Source organism: Thermobia domestica, chromosome 2 (genome assembly GCF_964235325.1).
Source record: "Thermobia domestica chromosome 2, izTheDome1.hap1.1, whole genome shotgun sequence".
NCBI classification, from domain to species: domain Eukaryota; kingdom Metazoa; phylum Arthropoda; class Insecta; order Zygentoma; family Lepismatidae; genus Thermobia; species Thermobia domestica.
Window position 1 is genome coordinate 222,304,433 of NC_137455.1, and position 25,757 is coordinate 222,330,189.

General features: G+C 33.6%; 1 protein-coding gene across 4 annotated transcripts in view; it reads right to left on the reverse strand.

Annotated features, from left to right (window-relative positions):
* Positions 1 to 25,757, reverse strand: part of LOC145678382 (uncharacterized) — a 290,653-nt gene that overhangs the window by 184,436 nt on the left and 80,460 nt on the right. For all 4 annotated transcript variants that reach the window (XM_081748457.1, XM_081748456.1, XM_081748458.1 and 1 more), the window contains 2 exons: positions 7,501 to 7,723; positions 2,765 to 2,941 (listed from right to left, as the gene is read on the reverse strand). In XM_081748457.1, the coding sequence (XP_081604583.1) occupies positions 2,765 to 2,941; positions 7,501 to 7,673 (350 nt within the window). In that variant the 5' untranslated portion in view covers positions 7,674 to 7,723. The remainder of the gene's footprint in view (positions 1 to 2,764; positions 2,942 to 7,500; positions 7,724 to 25,757) is intronic.

Genomic DNA, 25,757 nt, shown 5'->3' on the forward strand with positions numbered 1-25,757 from the left:
ACATGCATTGTGTAGTTACGTTTTGTATGCTTCAAGAAACATCGTTTCATAAATCTTCAACACTTTCTTAGTAGAGAACGAAACAAATACACCATCTTATTTTAAAAGGCACAACAATAGGCATTTCGGCTTTTGAGTATATCTTAGCAAGTTATCAGTTGGCGAGTGCTTCAACTTCCTAATAGACAAAAATTCTTGTCACTTCTTTTGTAAAAGTTTAAAGTATAGATTGGTCATTTGCAGCACCTGCTTGTATTATCAGATGTATTAGTGAAAACACGTTATTTTGTTATACGTTTACTGTGGAATATGAAATTTTGTAATATAAAAAATCGTACCGATTTAAACATAGTAAGTACTGTAAGGGTTTTTGAGAGTTGCATTACTCCCATTTTATATTATTATTATTATTCCTTGGTCAATCGCACCAATCTTGACATCTTTGTTTAACTGGAGACCATTTTTTCATGATTACTCGATTGTATGGAAAATCGTAACTGTAAATCCAATTCCCAAAACTAATGCAAATATTATAACATATTATAGACCAACAACTTACCTATAAATATCTGTACAACTTTGATTTCATTTTGTTTCCGAACAACACCGTTTCATAAAGGGTAAATCAACTGAATTGAATGTTGATAAACTTCTTCCTTTGGCTATTCCTGTGGGGAGTACAATAAAGGTCAAGCCGACACAGTCTACTTTAATTTTGCTAAAGTTTTTGAAAAGATTTCTCATCATATTCTTCTTTCAAAATATTCTCTCTCTTTGATATGCCCAAGTCTTTGATACTTTACTTTGCTTCTTATTTGTTTAATTGTAAATATGTGGTTCGAGTTGGGTTATAAATCATTTATGTACAGTATTTCTTCTGGTGTCCCACACGGATCCAATTTTAATCCCTTATTATTTATTATGTAGGTGAATGATATTGATAATTCTCTGACTTTTCCTTTTCACTTATATGTCGATGATCTTAAGATTTTCCGTAGCTTCAAAGTTATCATGATCTTCTAATATTACAGGCAGAAACTAACTCAATATATGAATAGTCTAAAAATCATTTATTCCCTCGGAACACGAACAAAACCAAAGTAGTATAACATGGAAGGAAAATTAATATATCAACTTATCAATATAAAATTGATGATCATAAAATTGAAATGGTTCCAACTAACAAAGATCTGGATATAATAGTTGATAATAATTTTTTGCATAATGAACATATTGATAAAACTTTGTCGATGGTCAGAAAGAACTTAGTTCTCATTAAACGGGCTGCTAGAGACGTTAAATATGTTATTAACTTGTAAAGTTCTATATTATGCTTATGTCAGTTCCTTAGAATATGCTGTCTGGATGTAGAACAAGAACTTGATTTCCTTTTCTCAATCTATTGAAGCTATTCAAATTTCGATCTTGGTTGGTTTAGATTTAAATTTAATCTCACTGATTTAACTGATGATGTTATTCTTTTGAAACTTAATTTGCTTCCCTTTGCTGAAAGAAACGTACGAAAGATCAGATTTGTTCATAATCTGATTCTTGTTAAGATTGACCTCATTGATCTATTGTATATCCATCTGACAATTCTAGAAATTACCGACTTTTTAATGTAATGAACCTTGATTGATACCCCAATACACAAGAGTACTGCAACTGTCAACAGTAAAACTTCTAGTATTTTATATTTTTAAAAAAATCTGAAAACAAAAATCGATTGTTAACTGTTAGTAATAAATAAATCTCTTTCTTTGTGCAATTCTATATATGTACTGAATATTGTACTGGCAACAGTTATATAAGTTTTATGTCATATTGCGTTGTCTGTTTTTTTTTTCCATCTTTTGTTTTTGTAACATATTCTTGTATGATTTACCAATTCATGTATTTTGTTTTTTAAATTGACCAGTTAATGGTTCTGTGGCTGTAGTGTCACCTATATCAACAAAGATGAAACTAAAGATAAAAATTATTAATTGACTGGAATCTTCTACATCTACTAGGTACTGTCGTACAGTACAGGTTATTTAAAAGATACCTCACTACATCACGTATTTCTCTTAATCATCATACTACATTTAAACCCCGACACTAGATCGAACTACCTTATGACTTGCAGATCACATAGATTCTACATTGTAGAAACATTACATCCTGAAAATTCAGCTTATCCTACCCTGTGCCAATTCTATCCAATCGACATTGTTATTATCTTTCTTGCTTTAGATCCTGCTTAACATTATGCTCTAGAATTCTTTCGTGACCATACCTTTAGCGTACGCAACTTTGACATGCGACAGAGGGTCAGACTCTCATTGGTAACATACGTAGATTCGAATTCAACATTAAGTTGTAGGTCTACGTCTCATATAGTCTATGTCCTGGAAATTACGCAAAACTCCAAATGAACCAACCAATTATCCTCGCATGTTCTCTCCTCCTTAAAGGTCATAGATTAGAGAATTTCAATCGACATCCTCTATTCATATTTCTGTTACCTATTCCCCTCGTCGATCTTAGTCTTGATCTAATTATTACGATTACACTCTGTATATTTGACGATGTGTATATTGTAGTAACATTATCCTTTCTTTTATTTGCTCTCTTTTCTGCTCGGATTATTCTGTCATAATTTTGCTCTTAAAAGCTCTCAGACCATGTTTCTTGGTGTGTTAACCGCAAATGATACATCTCAAAAAAATATAAAAGAGCTTCCCAGATATTGTTGAAGTATACATATTACTTCTGAGCTTACCTGTACTGCTGAAGTCGCTTCTCTTCAACAAAAGCTTGCCTCTCAACTTCTCTTTTCCTGCGAAGTTCTTCTGCTTTCTCTTTCAGTTCCTGGTTTACTCCTTCTTCTGCTCTTTGAGCTTTGTCTATAATTTCCCTCATGTAAACATTATCCTCACATTCCAAAAGATTTCTCAGCCTATCAAAACAGAAATTTAATGTGTTTCTTAAAGTACTCAGTGAAGAGGTCATATTTTAATTCGCTTTTTAGTATAACCTTTACATATGTTCATACCAGGTTGTGAAATGATTTGCCACAATTACCTGGGTCATTGAACAACATAAAGTACTGTATAAAGTTGAACTAGTGTATTATTATTATTATTATTATTATTATTATTATTATTATTATTATTATTACTATTATTATTATTATTATTATTATTATTATTATTATTATTATTATTATTATTATTATTATTATTATTATTATTATTATTATTATTATTAATTATAATAATAAATTCATTTGTCTCGTACTCTTATGTTTAATGCAACTGCAATCGTTATGCTGATATACGAAAATACTCATAAGAGTTTTTTTTTCTAAATTATAATAGTTATAAATTAAAAGGAAGAAAAGTGTGTACATACATGGTGGACGATTTATCTTGATACGCTCTTATAACTTTTAAACTAATAAATACAAAACGCTACAATTTTGTACCATGCAAATATCAAGAGCGGTACATTCTTTGAAATATCATGAGATATCACTAGGTTAACCGCGTTCCCAACCCAAATAAAGTTTTATTTTTGAAATAGCATTACGTCAAATTATTACATACTTCAAATGTATATGTAAAACAAAAATATAAAATATCACACTTGTTATGCTGTATTCCAAACTAAGGACGCTGCAATATCGCATACATGTATCGAAGAAGCAACAAATTATGGACGGTTCTGTAACCTTAATAACGCGAGACGAACAATGTAATACACATTCAAAGTACTTCAATGTCGAGTACTACAGTTATCATGCGACGTCCTTCGAACAAATAGAAACAAAGTCAGAAGGAATTGAAAATTATACTTCTTACAAAGGATTTTACTTCGAAAAAGTGTTTAGATAAGTATCATATTTAACCATGTAGACAGTTTTGAATAGACATAAAGATCATGATGCCGTTTATAGTAATTTGATATCTCAAATTATTCAGGAGATATGAAAAGAAGATAAAATTTCATATATTCCTTAAAATGGTGTATTTGTGGGAACTTCTTAAAACTAATTTTGAATTACTTTGCTTCTATAACAATATAAGAATACTTTTTGTTAGGTGTAATTACAACCACTTCTCTTAATTACATAAATTTTAAACAGTGTTTCAAACTTTAGCAGTGTATTATAACTCCAGAACGGCATTCGATATCAAATTGCTGTAAACGGCATTAAATCTTCAAATGTGATAAAAACCGTTAATTCAATTCGATAAACTACTCTCGTAAGCAATATTTTCGAAAAGAAGGTTTTTGTAAAAATAAATAAATAAATAAATAAAGTAAAAAATTCTTATAACTTTGTTTGTATACATTCGAAATTCATCATATCATAATCAGTATTATAAACCAAATTACTCAGGATGTGTATTACTTTGCCCATCTTACTTGTTTTATTACCGCTGTAGAGGTCACCAAAATTTGGATGTTTGAGATATTGTAGCGTCCTTATTTGCAACACTGAATAACAAATGTAATACTTCCGATTTTCGTTTAACATGTAGATTTGAAGTACATAATAATCTGACGTAGTGCTATTTGCAAAAAATTTAACTTTATGTTGGGTTGGCAATATTGTTAACTTGGTGGTATTACAGTATGTGTAAAAAATATCCCACTGTGTATGTTTGTAACGTACAAAATTTCAGTGATTTTTATCCTTCAGTTTAAAAGTTACAACGGGGTGTCAAGATAAATGGTCAACCCTAGAAAGGATCTCTAATTAAAATAAGCTATTTCTCTCTTTAGTGACTATAGTCTCTGTTCTAAAAATACAACAAATATCAGAAATTCAATCAGTAAATCAACTAAATTGCTCTAGTTACTAGTGGCTGCAAATTAACCATCTTTGCTTTAGGCTGCTTTCATAATTCATGAGGTGCCTGGCCTACTTTCTACTTGTAACTTATTCTCTTGTAGATTAGAAACCACTAAAAAAAAAAGGATTTCTAGCTAATAATATCTACACAGAATAGGGTTGGTGATTGAAGGGATTTATCCACTTACTTGAGGAATTTGTTATTCATTGCACAATAGGTAAATTTAATAGGTAAACACTACAACTTAAGCAAGCCACCAACCTTTCAAGAGTACAACCTAATACTCTCTAACCGACATGCCTTTCATGAACCTGCTGTTGTGGGGTCTCAAATCCAAAACCATTGGATTTCAAATACAAAATGTGGCCTCCAATGAAAACCAGACTTTCATGAAAGAGCTCTAATACTCTTCTTCAAAAGTTTAATATCAATTTTCCTTACATCAAATACAATATAATACATACTCTAAATAATTTCCTATATAAAGTCTCTAATTAAAAATGATCTACTTCATTGGACGATTTCCTAACAAGTCCTATCCTTACGGGGTACAGAGTACATGAGGACCTAACTCTAAGAAACTTATAAGCATTTATCTGAGTAAATCATAAGTAAATTAGCTAGGGATCCGAGAATAACCATCTTAATGCATTGCCATTTAATTGCTATTTGCATTTCTATTAATTCTGCCAGCAAAAGTGGTGTACTCAACTGGCTTTCACTTGGAATAGAGTGATTCAATGAATATTCTTAGCAGAAACACAGCATATCTTTCATTGAACATTTATTACAGAAAAATGTTTAGGGGTACTTCCCCGCAAATATTCCAGCACCAGATCTTTGGTACAGCTGTCTAATCTATTTCCCTTGCCCCGTATACACTAAGTTAGTAAACTAGGAACATATAGAGTTGGACATGTTTGTTTCTGGCTTCTATCACTCGCGAGAGGCTATCTATCAGGTTTCTGGGAGCAGTCGATGAAGAAACTCATTAGTAAGTTTGGAAGAGTGTAGATGGTAAAATTCCGCAGGATAAGAAAACCATCATACGTTTCGATTCTAACATCTGGAAAATCTGCTATGCCCAGCTGAATGCCGAACAGCTAAGGGTAGAAAACCAGGTACACTACTGCTAGTATTTCAGGTTAATCGGAATTAGGTCCACTACAGGATCTGATTAGAATTCTTTAACCAAATAATGGAGCGGGTTAGAGATAGTACTGGTAATTGGATTTTCCCCTAATTAACGAGGTGAGATAAGTCTGTGTTAGTAGGGGTAGGCTACACGATAAACATGAAAATCTATTAGTTATTCAATCAAGCCTTGTCATTTAAGCAGCACAGTGTACATCTTGAGGCTCTTCTGTATCACAACAGGGCCGCACTTTATTGTAGCTGGGCGAGAATAAGGACCAACTCACCTTGTATGAGCTCTTTTATCTCACGGACGCGTAATCGAATGTCGGAACACCACACGTATTTTGAGGCGTCGCCAGCCATCATCAGCACATTCCCGCATCAGTTCGCAGCTCCGTCCCCAAAAGAACGCTGTAACATCCTTTATTCCTCGTCTTGCAAAAGGCCGAAGTTGGCATAAGACGGGAGGTGAAAACTACGACACTACGGCATATGTGCAGGTAATTGTCACTTGGGCCTGTCATTAATCTTTTTTTTTTTTTTCATTTTAGGTTTACTCTAAAGGTAAAAGTGTAACATACAATGATTTTCCAACCAGTCACTCATACGTAAACTTAATATCCAAAGAATAGATTACAACTTAGTTATTATGTCTCTATTTTACCGCTAGTAGTAGAAACCTCTTACCACTTACGGTTTCAATGTTGATCACAACATCAAATACAGTAAGTGATAGTGAGATTTATAAAAAGTGGGTTCAACATTCCACGAATAAACATATCGCACACCCGGTGGAAAAGTGTTACAACTCAAAAAATGGAAATTTTGAGTTATCATCACTCAAAAGAAAATAGAGAGAGATAGAGAGAGAGAGAGAAGCGAACTCTACCTTGTGGAAATTTCGCACAAACATAACTAAATAAATTAACTCCTAGATGGCAGAAATACCAGTATTCCAGGGAGAGAATAACAAATTTCGAAAGTCATGTTCCCACAAATGTGGATTTTTGACTTATAAATTCTTCACCGGGTGTGTGATATATGCTCTCATTCTTGTATTGAAACAGTAAGTAGCTGATTTAACAACCACTTCCTATTTCATTAATAGATTGCCAATAGCGCTAAAACGGTAATAGATATTTAGAAATGATTTTGATATGGTTTCAACGTTGTCCTATTATAACCGAAAATAATAGGTACTTACCATCTTAGGTTTCAATATAGATTTTCCATAGGGGAAAAGCGGTCAAATAAAATGAGAAACAGCATTGATAAGGTTTGAGATTTCACATAATACATTCCGTATCTATCATTATGTAAGGTAGTGAAACTTGAAGTAGCAGGAATCTCATTTTCTTTCTCAATATTGAATCACATGAAGTAAAAATAGAAAGAGGTAGAATATTTTGTTCTTATGTATTCTTATATATATATCGACCTAAAAGAAGTCAATAAAATTAAAGCTTAACTCAAACGAACAACATTAAAATGTTAATTATGGGATTAAAATTTCTCTTACCTCTCCCGCCTTCGTCGAAGCTCTTTCTCATGTGCTTCCAAACCTGCTGCTACTTCCTTTTGAATAACTTTCCGTATATACTTTTTCTCTGTTTGAGTTTCAAATTCGTCTGAGCACAGCTTTCTAATCATTTCTTTGCGCTCTCTTTCTATCCGTTCTTTTGTCGTTTCCATTCTTATTTATCCCTTTCAATCTTCCCTAGCAGGAAATGTGTCTTTATCTTCTGAAATACAAAGATAATTGACATAGATCGTTAAGCATTAAGCCTAGTTATGCAGGTAAATAATAAAGCTCTAACGAATATGGTTAGATTTATGTAGTAGTTGTGTACAGAAATAAGGCAATACTACTACAATGTTGTTGGATTGACTGAATTATTCATCGCTTAAACGAATCTCGGCAATTAACAGGACACAAAGTTACTTCTGCTCCGAAATGTCTGCTATATGTGTGAAATTGCTGCTCAGCTATCAAGTAATTAAGGATCTATGCAATCACAAGTCAAGCATTTTTCATAGATAATAATAAAAATCTTTAGTTATTCTTATTAGCAGACTGATGATACGAGAAAAGCGAGGAATTAATGCAATATGGTGGTAAGCGGCTGACTTTTCTAATGTGTATTTATAGTCTACGTTGCCAAGATTTTTTTAAAAAAATGATATTTTAGTAATGACCAAAGGATTACGGATTTGAGTTCATTAAGTGCAGTGACGGATTGAGCAGGTAGGCCGGGTAGGCACGGGCCTACCCAAAATATCTGAAAATATATAAACGCTAAATGATACAATAAAGAGTAAATATATTTTCCACTATTTATATTACTGGAAGATAATTATTTAACAAATAGTATCAACCACTACTATAAAAGTAATTTCCTACTGTCATTAATAAATCAAACGTGTAAATGTATCTATAAGTGTAGGGCAAGCCTACCTAAAATTAAAATCCTAAAGCAGCCGCCCCCTGATTAGCGTTCATTTCAGCAGCCAGGTTATACGAGACGTGGAGATCCGAACCACACGATCTCCCACTGGGAAATGATCAGAGGATAAGCAGAAGCATTATTCTATAAACAAGTTAGAGTATCTATTGTAACTGTACAATCAATTGCAAAAGAATCTCCTCGTGACTGCTGTAACTCCAGTTGGTCGAATCCAGTATTTTTGCTGTTTTCACAAACGTCTGGACAGATGAAACCCAATTTACACCTAACATTTCAACAAGAAGACGACAGTTAGTAAACCTGTGGAGCATAGAAACAGGGTTTTGCTGTGGATTTGATCCACGAAGAGATTTCTCCTATAACCGTCACCAAATTATATAAGTAACTTTTGAGGACGCTCTGTATATTTTGGAAAGACAAAAATCATTCTTCAATTTATACTTTATAATTGTGACGCAAATCATTTCTTTTCTTCGGTGGGAACTGCTGATAATTCAATTTCTTTCATACGTATCAAGAACAGAAGTCTCTTTCATCGTTCACTCATACATATATTTGAAACTTTTTGTGTGTGTGTGTGTGTGTGAGAGAGAGAGAGAGAGAGAGAGAGAGAATTTTAGTGAATAACAAAGGCAACACTCATTATCTGAACTATATACGTGATAATTGTCTTTTTATTACTTGCTTCCTCAGTGTCTTTTCCTTACTCATTAATATGCAAGGACTACGTTCTATAGTTATTTGGGGCTGAATTAAATTCCTTTTTCAATTGTTTATGGAAATACTGCGGTAGGAGAGAGCAGACCAGCCGCAACGCAGTCAGACCGTTCACAAGCAGTGCCGTTAGCCAGTTTTATTTAGAAGTTCTCATGCTCGACCGACTCACCGGCGCCAAACATATCGTTCAGCCACATTTTTCTCCATGTTCCCACGACAAGTTATCGTATTTTCCTGTATAGTGACCAGTGAACTGTGAATTAACGCAATTTCTTTCGACATTTAATTTGCATATCCATACAGGTGGCTTAACCTAATCACATTTTAAAATGAACTGCCAACATTGACCAGTTGGTCAACCCAGCTCAAAACTAGAACACCTGATCTCTGACAGTTTTCTCCACGCGTCGATTTAGCGAATACGTTCGTGAAATTCGCCATATAAGTAAGTAAAGGGGCACACGTCTCATATCCGGCAAGGACTGTATCACGGCTAGCCCGCACTTAGTGAAGTCCCGGGTACGTTCACCCTGTGCGTATAAGTAGAAACGAGTCCTCCAATATCCTAATTCTACATTGTGACTACCTGTATGTTTTCTGCTGGATACGGAATCTTCTCGCAGCAGCTAGGAAATTACGTCGCCGGATTACTTCAGTGTTACTCCACAGTGTAAACTCCCACGTTCAGTAGTGAGTGGTATGAGAAAAGTGCTTGTGGTGAGTAGCATTGAACGCATATCTGTCCTAAATGTGTTGCAAACACCTAAAATTAAATTATCTGTTTTTATACTATTAAATTTTTACAAATTTTATCCTATTTTGTGGTACACTTTATGCTGATTTTGTACAATTTATGGTAATTTTATGACAATTTCATTCTCTTTTTGGTGATTTTTGTGAGATTTTTACCATTTTTTGTGATTTTCCGTGCTGCCATCCAAAAAATTATTGAAAAATACTTTTTGATAATATAATTTGATATCTAAGTTGATAACACTTGATGGAAACACACAAATGGTTGAGAATACAAAGGTAACTTACCATCCTTCCCAAGACTCTAAAGAAACTTGTTCTTTCTCTTTTTGTCCTTCCCTCGAGCGGTGAAGAGCAGGTGAGTGAACTTGAAGAAACTACCTGTAAAGGGGGGAGGAAGGAGACACACGTGCATGAAAGAATGCTAGGAATTCCTTTGTTCACGGAGTAGTGGATATTCGAGAACTTCTATTGTTTGAAACAAAGGCGTGGGGTAAGGTTTTGTTTATAAAAGGTCTTTTGTATTCAAGATTCTCGGACAATGGATGATGTCATTGACTACACGAAGATGTACATATGGAAGCAATGGACGTAATTTAACACAGATGTTTGTATGTGTAATAAATTAGGGTCATTGACATGGCGGTTTGCTTTATTCTTTGTTAACAGAGAAGTAGCGGGAATGATTACGTGACTGGATGCACGTGTTTAAGGAGCTCATATGTGTATTATTTTTATTAAATGATTACGTGACTGGATGCCCGTACGCAAGGGTTGAATGGTTTGATTATATTCAAAAAGTAATTGGAAACATGGGAAAAGTTCCTGGAACTTCTGATAATAGAGCGAATGACAAGAAAGAAGATGAAATATTTAAATAATTGTAGACAATACAATTATATGGAGTGAGTGAAGATTGCACCTAATTGCTAGTTGAAAGAACAACGTGTACTTGTTGTATTGTAGTATTCGTTATTGATATTTTTATTGATAGGCAGATAAAATATTCATATTATGTCTAGTGAACATATTAATAGAATAGAAGAAGAAAATATAATCAATTATGATAACTTGTATTTATTTATGTTTTAATTTGCATGAATTATAAGCATTTTCTGGTTTTAGGAGATAGGAGAATATACAATCTTAAGAGGTAGTTATTTCTGTTGTAGCTTGTTTGAACTTCGAGACAGGAGATGGAGTTTTTTAACTTGAATAGAAAGACTCCATCAAATAAAAAACGAGAGCGGAGAATGGTTTTACAACTTTTTATTCAGCCCAGAAACTTGTAGAAACCAATAATAAATGGAAAGAGAGGTGCTTAGGTAAGAATAAGGAACAAATGATAATTTGTTTCCCATTGCTTGAAGGATGTTCTTTTTCTGCTAAAAGAACCCTTTCTAAGGGGCGTGACCCCTGTCAACTAGCTTGTTTTATGACCCTGGTACCTGAGGTTAGGGAAGATTGGCCCTTCTTTACCTTATTTTTTTATTGCAAGTGGTAATAAAATCATTACCTGAGTGAGTTTTCTTTCTTTCTTTCACAGGTAGATTTCAATTAAGATTTCTTTAACATGTTTTTGCATAAATTAGGTTAATGAATTAATTATTCATCAATATTGATTAATTGATAATGAAAGGTTTAGAAAGAATTATTTTTTTCGTGTCTAACGTTTATTTTAGAGGTATATTATGATATTTACAGCATAGACTACTATATATTGTACATACGTAAATTATATGTTGTGGGAGGAAACGAACACAACTCTAAGAAAAGTATTTTATGCATTTATTTGGTCCTTTCACTGGATAATACATGATTTTAATGTAGAATATCATCTCTTCATTAATGTTTGGGTATAATCGTGTACGAAATGCAGTTCAATCACTAATTATGTATGTATATGAGTACATTTTCCTAATGGACGTATGTATTCATATTCTTGTTGATATGTGGACAGGAATATATGTATCATGTTGCATGGATAACATTTTCCGTATGCATGTGTTTTAACCTTACCTTGTAAGTAATGTGGGGTTGTATAACTTCTTTGGTGTAACATTGGGTTGCATAACTTCCACGTTTTGGTTTGTATTGTAGACATATATTGTGACTCTATGTATGTAAGTGTTTTGACCTTGCCTTTAACGTAATGCTGAATTGCATATCTTCTTTGGTGTTATGTTGAGTTGCAAAACTTCCACCTTTGGTTTGTATTGTAAACTTACATATTATGACTGCTTATACATGTAAGTGTTTTTACCTTATCTTTAACGTAATGTTGGGTACCATAACGTCTCCTTTTGGTATAATGTTGGGTTCCATAACTTCCACTTTTTTTGTTTCAATCGTAGACATATATTGTAATGCTTTATACATGTATGAGTTGTAACCTTACTTTGACTGGATTGTTAGGGCTGCATAACTTCTTGTTATGATTGTAATGGTGGGTTGCATATTCTTATTTTTTTCTAATATTGACATATATATATATATATATATATATATATATATATATACTGATTCTTTACATATGTAAATAATATATTTATGCGTAGAAGACATTATGACGACATTGATTTCATCAGTGTTTGCAGCTCGTGCTGATTTGTGGTAGGGAGTCACATAAATAACCTTGTATGAACCATATATATTCCTTTTTATTTTATACAAAAAAGATACTTATTGACAAGATACAAATATTTTTGTTTAATTGTTTGAGCGCCACATAAAATATTATTAAAACATGTATAAAGTATATGTTATGATCCGCTAATACTTAATATGATGCAGTATATGTATTCTTCCTTTACTCTATATAGAATATGCACATACTTATTGATATGGTACTAATAATTCTTTTAAATAAGTGATTATCATTTGAAATATAACATATATATGAAATTTGCGTCAATTGTTTATTAGCATTAATTCTTGTTCTTCAGTGATATACATGGCACGGTATGTTATTGATAACAGATAATATTTAGATATATTTAGTTGATTGATACATTTATAAGTATTCAATATTATTTATTTACAGTATTATTTAAATAAAACATTCACAATATTTACATACTTACATTATTTACAATAACAATATTTACAATATACAATTTACATATTTATAGTATTTATAACATTACATATTTACATTATTTAAAACAAATTATTTACAATATAAAATATACTATTTACATATTTATAACATATACAATAACAATATTCACAAAACACTATTTATATATTTACATATATACACGTAGGGAAGTGGCAATTGACGGGTGTCCTGAAAATATTGATGAAATTTGCCACTGTAACGTATCCGAAAATATCATGACTATGTCAGTATGTTAGAACACATTTAACATAAGATATATACAAATATTCATCGCACACTTATAGAAGTATTACCAATCATTCGACACGAATAATACTTTGATAGCCATACGGTAATGTCGTAAATTCAGTCAAACTGTCAGGATGAAGTCGTCGTCTTTTATTTTCAACCTTTTGGTGTGTCTTAGTTTCAGGCCTTTACATAATGACAAACCGCTGCTTTCGAAGAATCCTCCCTTAATTGTTTAGCTGTTTCTTGTGAATTTTATCGCGAACTAGATTATAAAATGAACAAAATTAATTTTTTGGCGTGTACGATGATTCAACGTTATTCCCCTAATTTTAAATACATGAACTACCTTCCCCGTCCCAACCTCTTTTAAACGGTACGCGTAATTCTTTGGCCCTAATCCTATCAATGGATTAATTTCCCACCCTTCTGGAACTTCGTTAGTTAGTACACCCAGGTAGGAACCTAAGGAAAGCGGAGGTTTCTCAGTACATGGCTGTACAAACAATACTATCGGTGTAACAGTGCAGCACACGGTCAGGCCCTACTGTTGTCAATAATTCATAAAGTTTTGGACGTGCCTACAAGATGATGAGTGATACAGTTTGCACCTCGCATTCCGGAGCCCATAGATAGGTCAAAAATTTTTCAGAAGTATCGACAATCACCAATGGCGATAAATCCGTTCGCTGTCCCCATTTCCGATACAATGAATTGATGAATATTTTAGAAATATACCTCAATCCCGGGTTCAATCTTTTCTTCCGTTAACTGTATGCCTTCATGGTCATAATAATCTGTAATATATTTCTTTTTGTCTTCGCTTTTGCAAGAACCAAGAAATCTCGAAGATTCCCGCTTCATTTGAAGAAACAAATTCACATACTCTTTAAACAGACCATCAAAACCATTTTTTCAAGATCGATGAGTTCTGATTCGCAGACTTGAATTACTTGCGAAATTTTTTATTCGAGCTGTAATGCTTCATGGAGTTCAGGGGTACAGTACGTAACCATTAAAGCATGCTCGGAATCGCTATCCACGCAGTTGTCAATACTTTTTACATATATTTCCGGCAAACTCCGAAAAGTAATTGTCCGCCACCCACATATGGAAGAATAGGAAAATATAAGTCATTTTGGGACAAGATGATGTATTTTACTAACATTGGATACTTTCAACTTCAGGAAAGCCCGGGCCTCTTGTATATTTTTGGCTTTACTACATACATAGGTTTAGGTGCCATCACCGAAAGGTATAACGATGTTACATCATAATATGCCACACTCTCCTCGCCTACAGGCATAGGTCTACGTGCCATTACCCAAGGATATAACGATGTGACATCATAATATGCCACAGTCTCCTAACTGGTACATTCGTACGAAGCATTAAAACATTCGGCACGGTTGCCATGAAAACTATCCTTTGGTATTAGATTGTCAACAAGATCCTTACATTGAGTTTGAATAAACTCCTGCAAGGTCTTATCAGTCTTCACACAATGGTTCAATTCCTATTTCCACATTTGAACAACATTAATATTTAATTTCTTCAGGAATGCTATTTTCGTGGCAATTCTTTCATAACGGTCTTATAAGGATGTACCTTGCTTAGAGGTGGAATCCAAGGACACGTGTCCAAGCGTAGGCTAGGTCAAGCATCCGTGGAAAAAACACCCATGAAATTCGAAAACTACATTAGTTCGAAATTCAAACTCATCGACCTTATACCTCCCAAATCGCTTTTCGAATCCATTTCCGGAATGGTGAATTTCATTACCCCTGGTACGTTCTAAGTATCGTTACAAGTACAATACCTTCAAGCTTTGTCGGTCACGATGGTCGAACTCATAGGGTGAAATATTTGGAATAATTTTTGGGTAAATATAAGGTACGATAAGTCAGTATGGCCAAACTCTATATCTTTGATGTTATTGTAATTTCGAGAATTTTTAAGTGTAACTTTGATAAATAAGAGTTAATTTAATTATAGTGATCTAACAAACAATTACTGAAAAAATAAAAGTGCGTATTTTACACATGCACATACAAAATTGAAGGACGTACTGATTTGTATAATGCTCGCAGCACAAGAAGCCCGTGCATACGGAAATCCAAACGAAGGTTTATTTACGTGGGAAGTTTGGACGAAATGCCATGCTGCGGGTGCGAGGGTAAGCAATGAAGCTTATTCCAAGTTATTGTAAGCGTTGTTCACGCATTTTGGCTGAAATCCTCATGTTGTTTTGAAGTATTGTAAGTCTTCAAAAGATATTATTGATTTATATATTGTAGGCTTCTTTCGCCAAGATAATATGAGGTTTTAAGCCCGTTAAAAGGTTATGAAACTTGTTTCTGCAGGGAAAACTAACGGTTTAACCGCAGATGAGTCCAATGAGTTTGCTGGTATTCTTCCGGAGCGTACCACTAGTTCTGCACCAGTATCTGTAATGTATGGTGCTGGAACGGATGAATATTTTCGTATTGTTAATAGTACAACCAAACATTATACCTATTTTGGACCAACAGAAAAGGTAGTTACCATTGAACGTATGAGCACCAATGGAATTCATGACTATGAAAAATACATTCCTTCCTTATTTGAATTTGTAAACGAGCATACGTTAAACGGTGTCGACGATCACATGTATGTTAGCATGACAATAGAAAGTTCTGCTTCCACGATCTAGAAGCCCATATACATATCGTGGCGTCAAAAGTTGCAACTGAAGCCTGAGGTTCTGTTTCAGATTATTGAAAATGTTTTAAATAGTAACGAAAATTATTTATTTGGGGACAAAGTAAGTTTCAAAACTCATATTGTTGATTCACGTAAGGTTAGGGGTCGAACTATGGGTTCAGCAAAATATAGCAGTCTTGTAATACCTGGAACACTGTACTATCCCAATGGAAAAGGATGTGTATTGTCTTCTCAAGAGCATTGTCCTTGGGATGACTAGGGCTGATCTGTGACATATTCAAGATTACAAGTTAAAAAATCATCCTAAACGATTGTTAAATCAAGCAAAGGATTTGTGCGTCAATGCTAAATCTGACATTGAAATCCGTGATGGATACACTATTGATGATGCGAATAAGTTCCAAAATAAGCTAACGCATCATTATCAAATTGTTATCTACGAGAAGAACGGTTTGGCTCGGGACAACCTTGTAATTTATACGGGAATAGATGCATCAAAGAAAATTTTGATTGTGTATACTGAAGGACATTATGAATTAATTACTAAGATAAGAACTCTGTTGAACAAACATGGGTATTGTCAGTATTTTTTGGAAGCATATTAACCTAAGTGTAACTTCAAATGTACGATGTGCGAGAAGTATCATAAGGTTTCATATCATAAGTATCATAAGAAGTATCATAAGATAGACACCTGAAGTAACAATGTCAGGGCAAAAATTGTTAAAATGCGTTTAGAAAAACGTTTTAATTTAGTGACACGTATTTGTATAAGGGCGCTAAATTATCAAAACTCCCTAAAACTTTAGACCTATCAGGAAATTTCAAGAAGGGAGATTTCCCATATTTATTTAACACTGGAAAATCAAAATTATGTAAGTCCAGTTCCCGCTCTTGAATATTTTGACTCTTACTCGCGAAGCGCGGAAGAAACACAACTAATCGCCTGGCAGCAAGAACGTGTTGCAAGTGGCGATCAGTATGACCTCCAAAAGGAGATGGTGACGTACTGCCGAAATGACGTCAAAACTTTATCAGAGGCTGTGATTAAATTTTCAAACCTAATTGAGAAAAAAATGGCATTCAATGTTTTATCGCTGCGCCCAACATTGCTAGTTTGGACATACTCACTTATCGTATCTTACATTTACCAAAAAATTATTCTAATTATTTCACCCTATGAGTTCGACCATCGTGACCGACAAAGCTTGAAGGTATTGTACTTGTAACGATACTTAGAACGTACCAGGGGTAATGAAATTCACTATTCCGGAAATGGATTCGAAAAGCGATTTGGGAGGTATAAGGTCGATGAGTTTGAATTTCGAACTAATGTAGTTTTCGAATTTCATGGGTGTTTTTTCCACGGATGCTTGACCTAGCCTACGCTTGGACACGTGTCCTTGGATTCCACCTCTAAGCAAGGTACATCCTTATAAGACCGTTATGAAAGAATTGCCACGAAAATAGCATTCCTGAAGAAATTAAATATTAATGTTGTTCAAATGTGGAAATAGGAATTGAACCATTGTGTGAAGACTGATAAGACCTTGCAGGAGTTTATTCAAACTCAATGTAAGGATCTTGTTGACCATCTAATACCCAAGGATAGTTATCATAGCGGACGTACCGACTGTTTTAATGCTTCGTACGAATGTACCAGCAAGGAGAGTGTGGCATATTATGATGTAACATTGTTATACCCTTGGGTCATGGCACGTAAACTTATGACTGTAGGCGAGGAAAGTGTGGTATATTATGATGTAACATCGTTATACCCTTGGGTCATGGCATGTAAACCTATGTCTGTAGGTAAGCCGAAAATATAAAATGGACCGGGCTTTCCAGAAGTGCACAGTAACCAATGGTTAGTAAAATACATCATCTTGCCCCAAAGTGACTTATATTTTCCGATTCTTCCATCGGTGATTGTCGATACTCCTGAAAAAATTTTGACCTATCTATGGGCACCGCAATGCGAGGTGCAAACTGTATTACTCATCATCTCGTGGGCACGTCCAAAACTTTATGAATTATTGACAACAGTAGGGGCTGACCGTGTGCTGCACTGTAACACCGATAGTATTGTTTGTACAGCCATGTACTGAGAAACCTCCGCTTTCCTTAGGTTCCTACCTGGGTGAACTAACTAACGAAGTTCCAGAAGGGTGGGAAATTAATCCATTGATAGGATTAGGGCCAAAGAATTACGCGTACCGTTTAAAAGAGGTTGGGACGGGGAAGGTAGTTCATGTATTTAAAATTAGGGGAATAACGTTGAATCATCGTACACGCCAAAAAATTAATTTTGTTCATTTTATAATCTAGTTCGCGATAGAATTCACAAGAAACAGCTAAACAATTAAGGGAGGATTCTTCGAAAGCAGCGGTTTGTCATTATGTAAAGGCCTGAAACTAAGACACACCAAAAGGTTGAAAATAAAAGACGACGACTTCATCCTGACAGTTTGACTGATTTTAGGATGGCCATCAAAGTATTATTCGTGTCAAATGTTTGGTAATACGTCTATAAGCGTGCGATAAATATTTGTATATATCTTGTTAAATGTGTCCTAATATACTGACAAAGTGATGATATTTTCGGATACGTTACAGTGGCAAATTTCATCAATATTTTCAGGACACCCGTCAATTGCCACTTCTCTACGTGTATATATATGAATATGTAAATAGTATTTTGCAAATATTGTTATAAATATTATAAATATGTAAATATTTTAAATATTATAAATATATAAATAGTATATTGTACATTGTACATAATAATATTGTAAATAATGCAAATACGTAATTTTATAAATATGTAAATAGCATATTGTAAATATTGTTATTTTAAATAATGGAAGTATGTGAATATTGTTAATGTTTTATTTAAACAATACTGTAAATTAATAATTAGTTATTATATTTAATACTTATAAATATATCAATCATCTAAATATATGAAAATATTATCTCTAATCAATAACATACAGTGCCGTGTATATCACTGAAGAACAAGAATTAATGCTAATAAACAATTAACACAAATTTCAAATACATGTTTTATTTCAAGTGATAATCGTTTATGTAATACAATTATTGGTATCATATCAATAAGTGTGTGTATATTCTATATAGAATAAAGGAACAATACATATACTGCGTCAGATTAGGTATTTACGTATCATGCATATATTTTTCTCATTTTTAATAATACTTTACGTGGCGCTCAAACCATTAAACAAAAGTATTGGTATCTTATCAATAAGTATGGTTTTGTATATAAAATATAAAGGAATACATATGGTACTTATAAGATTATTTATGTGACACCCTAGGATAAATTAGCATGAGCTGCAAACCCTGACGAAATCAAATGACTTCATAATATCTTCTACAGGGACGAACAAATAAATTAATTACAAATTAGACTTCAATTAACATTTGAAAATTGATGCTTAAAATACAACCAGGATATGTCACAAACATTTACATATGTAAAATCGCAATATATATCTCAACAATAGAAAAAACATGGTTAAATCAGTTACATATGTATACAATACAAACCAAAAAGGTGGAAGTTATGCAATCCAACATTATACCAAAAGGAGACTTTATGGTACCCAACATTACGCTAAAGATAAGGTTATAACAATTAATTCTATAAGCAGTCATAATATGTAAGTCTACAATACAAACCAAAAAACGGAAGTTATGCAACCCAACATAACATCAAAGAAGATATGCAATCCAGCATTACGTTGAAGGCAAGGTCAAAACACTTACATACATAGAGTCACAATATATGTCTACAATACAAACCAAAAAGTGGTAGTTATGGAACCCAATGTTACACCAAGGAAGTTATACAACCCGACATTATATTAAGGCGGCAGACTACTAAATATTTTTGAAAAACTAATAATTTTTCTTTTGCCCATTTTTCGTAAGTGGAAAGAGGTAATAAAATGTAACTTACTACAATAATAGATAATGTTATTCTATACCCGAAAATACGAATCGGAAGAATTTTCAGTGTTGCCATCCATAGAAATTACAGTGTGACCAGAATTTGAATTACTCAAAAATCTAGGTAAAGGCAGCGACTAGAAAAATGAACTCAACGGTAATTGACGACTTATCATGCTGTCTACCTTTCTTGTTTACTACTTTTTAAATAACATTTCTATTTATTTTATAAAACTTACATAAATTATTACAAAATAAATAAGTTATTACAAAATAAGTAGAAACATTTTTTAAAAAGTAGTAAACAAGAAAGGTAGACAGCATGATAAGTCATCAATTACCGTTGAGTTCATTTTTCTAGTCGCTGCCTTTACCTAGATTTTTGAGTAATTCAAATTCCGGTCACACTGTAATTTCTATGGATGGCAACACTGAAAATTCTTCCGATTCGTATTTTCGGGTGTAGAATAACATTATCTATAATTGTAGTAAGTTACATTTTATTACCTCTTTCCACTTACGAAAAACGGGCAAAAGAAAAATTATTAGTTTTTCAAAAATATTTAGTAGTCTACCCCCTTAAAGGTAAGGTTAAAACACTTACATGCATACGGAAAATGTCATGCATGCAACATGATACATATATTCCTGTCCACATATCAACAAGAATATGAATACATACGCCCATTAAGAAAATGTACTCATATACATACATAATTAGTGATTGAACTGCATTTCGTACACGATTATATCCAAACATTAATGAAAAGGTGATATTCCACGTTAAAATCCTGTATCATCCAGTGAAAAGATTATATAAACACATGAAATACTTTTCTTAGAGTTGTGTCCGTTTCCTCCCAAAATATCCAATATATGTATGTAGAATGTATACTAGTCTATAGTGTACATATCACAATATACCTCTAAAATAAACGTTAAACACGAAAAAATCATTCTTTCTAACCCTTTCATTACCAATTATACAATATTGATGAATAATTAATTCATTAATCTAATTAACCTAATTTACGCAAAAATATGTTAGACAAATCATATTTGAATTCTAGCTGCGAAAGAAGGAAGACTCCCTCAGGTAAATATTTTATTACTCCCTGCAATATAAGAAACTCAGGTAAAGAAGGGTCGATCTTCCCTAACCTCAGGTAGCAGGGTCATAAAACAAGCTAGTTGACAAGGGACGGGCCACTTGAAAAGGGTTCTTTTAGCCGAAAAAGACCTCCTTCAAGCAATGGGAAACAAATTATCATTCGTTCCTTATTCTTATCTAAGCACCTGTCTTTCCTATTATTATTAGTTACTACAAGTTTCTGGGCTGAATAAAAAGTTGTAAAACCATTCTCCGCTCTCGTTTTTTATTTGATGGAGTCTTTCTATTCAAGTTAACAAACTCCACCTCCTGACTCGAAGTTCAAACAAGCTACAACAGAAATAAGTACCTCTTACCACTGTATGTTTTCCTATCTCCTAAAAACCAGAAAATGCTTATAATTCATGCAAATTTAAACATAAATAAATACAAATTATCATAATTGATTAGATTTTCTTCTTCTATTCTATCAGTATGTTCCCTAGACATAATAACGAATACTTTATCTACCTATCAATAAAATATCAATAACCAATACTACAATACAACAAGTACACGTTGTTCTTCCAACTAGCAATTAGGTGCAATCCCCACTCACTCCATATAATTGTATTGCCTACAATTATTTAAATATTTTATCTTCTTTCTCGTCATCCGCCCTATTATCAGAAATTCCAGGAACATTTCCCATGTTTCCAATTACTTTTTGAATATAATCAAACCATTCAACCCTTGCGTACGGGCATCCAGTCACGTAATCATTTAATAAAAATAATACACATATGAGCTCCTTAAACACGTGCATCCAGTCACGTAATCATTCCCGCTACTTCTCTGTTAACAAAGAATAAAGCAAACCGCCATGTCAATGACCCTAATTTATTACACATACAAACATCTGTGTTAAATTACGTCCATTGTTTCCATATGTACATCTACGTGTAGTCAATGACATCATCCATTTTCCGAGAATCTTGAATACAAAAGACCTATTATAAACAAAAGTTTTACCCCAGCCCTTTTTTTCAAACAATAGAAGTTCTCGAATATCCACTACTCCGTGAACAAAGGAATTCCTAGCATTCTTTCATGTACCTGTGTCTTCCTCTTCCCACTTTTTCCAGGTAGTTTCTTCAAGTTCACTCACCTGCTCTTTACCGCTTGAGGGAAGGACAAAAAGAGGGAAGGATCAACTTTCTTTAGAGTCTTAGGAAGGATAGTAAGTTTGTATTTCAACCATTTGTGTGTTTCCATCAAGTGTTACCAAGTTAGATATCAAAGTGTATTATGGAAAAATGTTTGACAATAACTTTTTGGATGACAACACTGAAAATCAGTTTAAAAATGGTAGAAATCTGAGAATAATCACCAAAAAAATAGTATAAAACTATCATAAAGTTACCATAAATTGTACAAATCACCATAAATTGTACCACAAAATAGGATAAAATTTGTAAAAATTTAATAGTATAAAAACATAATTTAATGTTAGGGTTTGGCGACACATTTAGAACACATATGCGTTCTATGCTACTGTGGTGAACCCCAACAAATACTATTCTACTCTAGGTCCAACTAAACATTTTTTGTATCTCATACTCATATTTGCAGTGTAAATAACCCCGGTTTGGCTATAAGTGACTGAGAGTCGGACACCAATTGCCTAGACCATTATATTAGTGTGCAACCCAACCCTATCTCTGCTAAACTTAAAGTGTTAGTTTGTAATACCAAAGTAGAATGCTTGGCAGACACAGGCTCTGATACATGCCTTATGTCTTTAGCGCTTTGGAAACGTATTAGTGCGGATGTGACGTCACCTAACTTCACTCCAGCTGATGACGTACTTCTAGTGGATTTCAGTGGATCAACCAGAAGAAAAGTAAGAGATTACACATTAGCCATTATACAAGTTGACATTTCTGTTTATATAAAAGTTTATGTCCCAGAATCTCTTAATCAAGATCTCATACTAGGACTCCATCCGCTTACTGCCTTGAGCGGCCAAACTAATCAATCTGCCGGTACGATTTCCATGGAATATAATAATTTGAAAACTATTATCAATCTTTTAACAGAAATTTTTGATTTTCAGAAAATCTCCGAAGACAAATATAGAGCCTCCATAGATAAAAAATTTTCTGTTTCAGCTGCCACTTTTGTGAAACAATGTGCTACATACGAACAGATTAGAGATGCCGTCAACCACACTTTTAATTTAAACAATCAACAGAAAAGAAATTATGCTCTCTTTTATCTTAATATAGGGATATTTTCACGAATTATTCAGGTCTTTGTAAAGATTTCGTTTGAGATGGAGGTGAAAACAGACAAACCGCTGGTACGTAAACAATATCAAACTCCTCACAAATATCTCCAAGATGTAAAAGATTAGGTACATAAGTTATTAGAATTAAAATTAATTTCTCATTCAAATTTTGTTCACAACAATCCTATCCTTGTAGTTCCCAAGAGAAACGGGAAATCGAGGGTTTGTCTCGATTTACGTTTACCGAACAGGTATGTGGAACTTCGCCAAACTAAGTCCGAGGGTATGCAAGACTTGTTATTAAATGTAAATTGTAAACCTTTTCTTAGCTCTTTACATCTTGTAAGTAGTTATAATCAAGCCTTGCTTACTCCTAAGTTCCAGGAATATACAACATTCAACTTTGAAGGACAACATTACCAATATCGAGTCACGTGTTTTGGCTACAAAAATGGTAGCAGTGTATTGAACAGTATGCTTCAGAAACTATTGGGACCAGAGTTACATGCTAAGATCTTACGATACATTGATAATCTGGCTTGTTTTACAGATACCTTCGAAGAACACGTAGCATTTTTGAGACAAATCTTTGAAAAATTTAGAGCTCAACCTTACCCTTAACATTGAAAAATGTTTATTCTACACTAATTCAATATCTATTTTAGTTTTCTTGATTACTCCCAAAGATATCAAGTAGCATCCGAAAACCATTGAAGCCGTTCGTAATTTACCTAGGCCCACCAATATTAAATCTTTACAATCTGTAATTGGTTTCCACAATTGGTCACGAAATTTTATCCCTCATTTCTCAGAAAAAGAATGTAACCTCTTTTTCAGCTTCTTGAAAAGAGAAAACGGTGGCAATTGCTTGAAGAACACAATTTTTTCAACAGATTAAAGATGACAATTGTAAAAATGTTCATGTGTCTCACCCCGACTTGAATTTACCATATTACTTAGAATCGGACGCATCCCGCCTGGGGGTCACTGCCTTCTTATATCAGTACAGTGATCGACATAAATAGGTAATCCAATTCGCTAGTTGAACGTTAATCCCTGCTGAATCTCGTTACAGTGTCAGTGAGCTCGAATGCTTGCAAGAATTTCCACGGAATTCACGCAATTGGGAAAAAATTTTTTAAACTTGATAACGGTATCCTTTTGTATCGAGATTTCCATTTTCCAGACTCACACAAAATGGGCATTCCTAGGTCATTAGTGAAAAAATGTTCCTACAGTTTACCACGACGATTTAGATCACCCAAGAGTAGACAAGACGCTCCGAATCATCTTAAAATCATTTTATTGGAGTAAAATGAAATGAAATGTTTAAAAACATTTAAAAAATTATGTTAAATGTATACAATTTAAAACTGATCATCATTCACCAGCTCGTTTCTTGTCTACTAATCCTTATTCGGCGCCTAGAGCGTTAATAGCCCTTGACGTTTTAGGTCCATACCCATCAGGAAAACATGGTGCGAGCTTCGTACTGGTTACCGTTGAAGTGTTTACTCAATACAGTACAGATTAACCCTTGAAGAATGCCACTGCTGTTTCAGTTATCAAATCTTTATTTGATATATACATGCTACATTTAGGTATGGTGGAGGCGGTGCTCACACTGTTTCATAGCAAAAAGTTCTTATCTAAAATGCAGGACTACAATATTAAAGTTCATCATACAACACCTTACAATCCCATGAGTAACATCACGGAAAATTCTAATAAAATTATTTTACCTACTCTTAGGTTGTTATGTCGCCAGTCACATAACCAATGGTCCGGAACCTAACACAAGCAGTACTATCACATACTATTCTATCATTGAAAGCCTTGGAGTTTCACCAGCAAGTTTGTAGCTTAACATTTATTTTTCTCGTCCCATTTTCAAGCACTTGGTTTACAGGTATCTCAAGATTTCGATACGCGTGGAGAAAACTCTCAGAGACCAAATATTTTAGTTGTGAGCTGGGTTATCGATAAGGAAGATTGGATTAGTTGGTCAAATAAACTACTTCTCGCGGATCACTGATGAAAAGCCACTTGAAACGTTTTTTTTTTCCTTTTTTGTGAGAGGATTTTAATGAATAACAAAGACAACATTCATTATCTGAACTACATACAAGATAGTAGTCTTTTTATAACTTGGTTCCTCAGTGATTTTTCCTTACTCATTAATATGCGAAGACTACGTTCTATAGTTACTTGGGGCTGAATTAAATTCCTTTTTCAATTGCTTATGGAAATACTGCGGTAGGAGAGAGCAGACCAGCCGCAACCCAGTCAGACCGTTCACAAGCAGTGCCGCTTAGCCAGTTTTATTTAGAAGTTGTCATGCTCGACCGACTCACCGGCGCCAAACATATCGTTCAGCCACTTTTTTCTCCATGTTCCCACGACAAGTTATCGTGTTTCCTGTATCGTGGCCAGT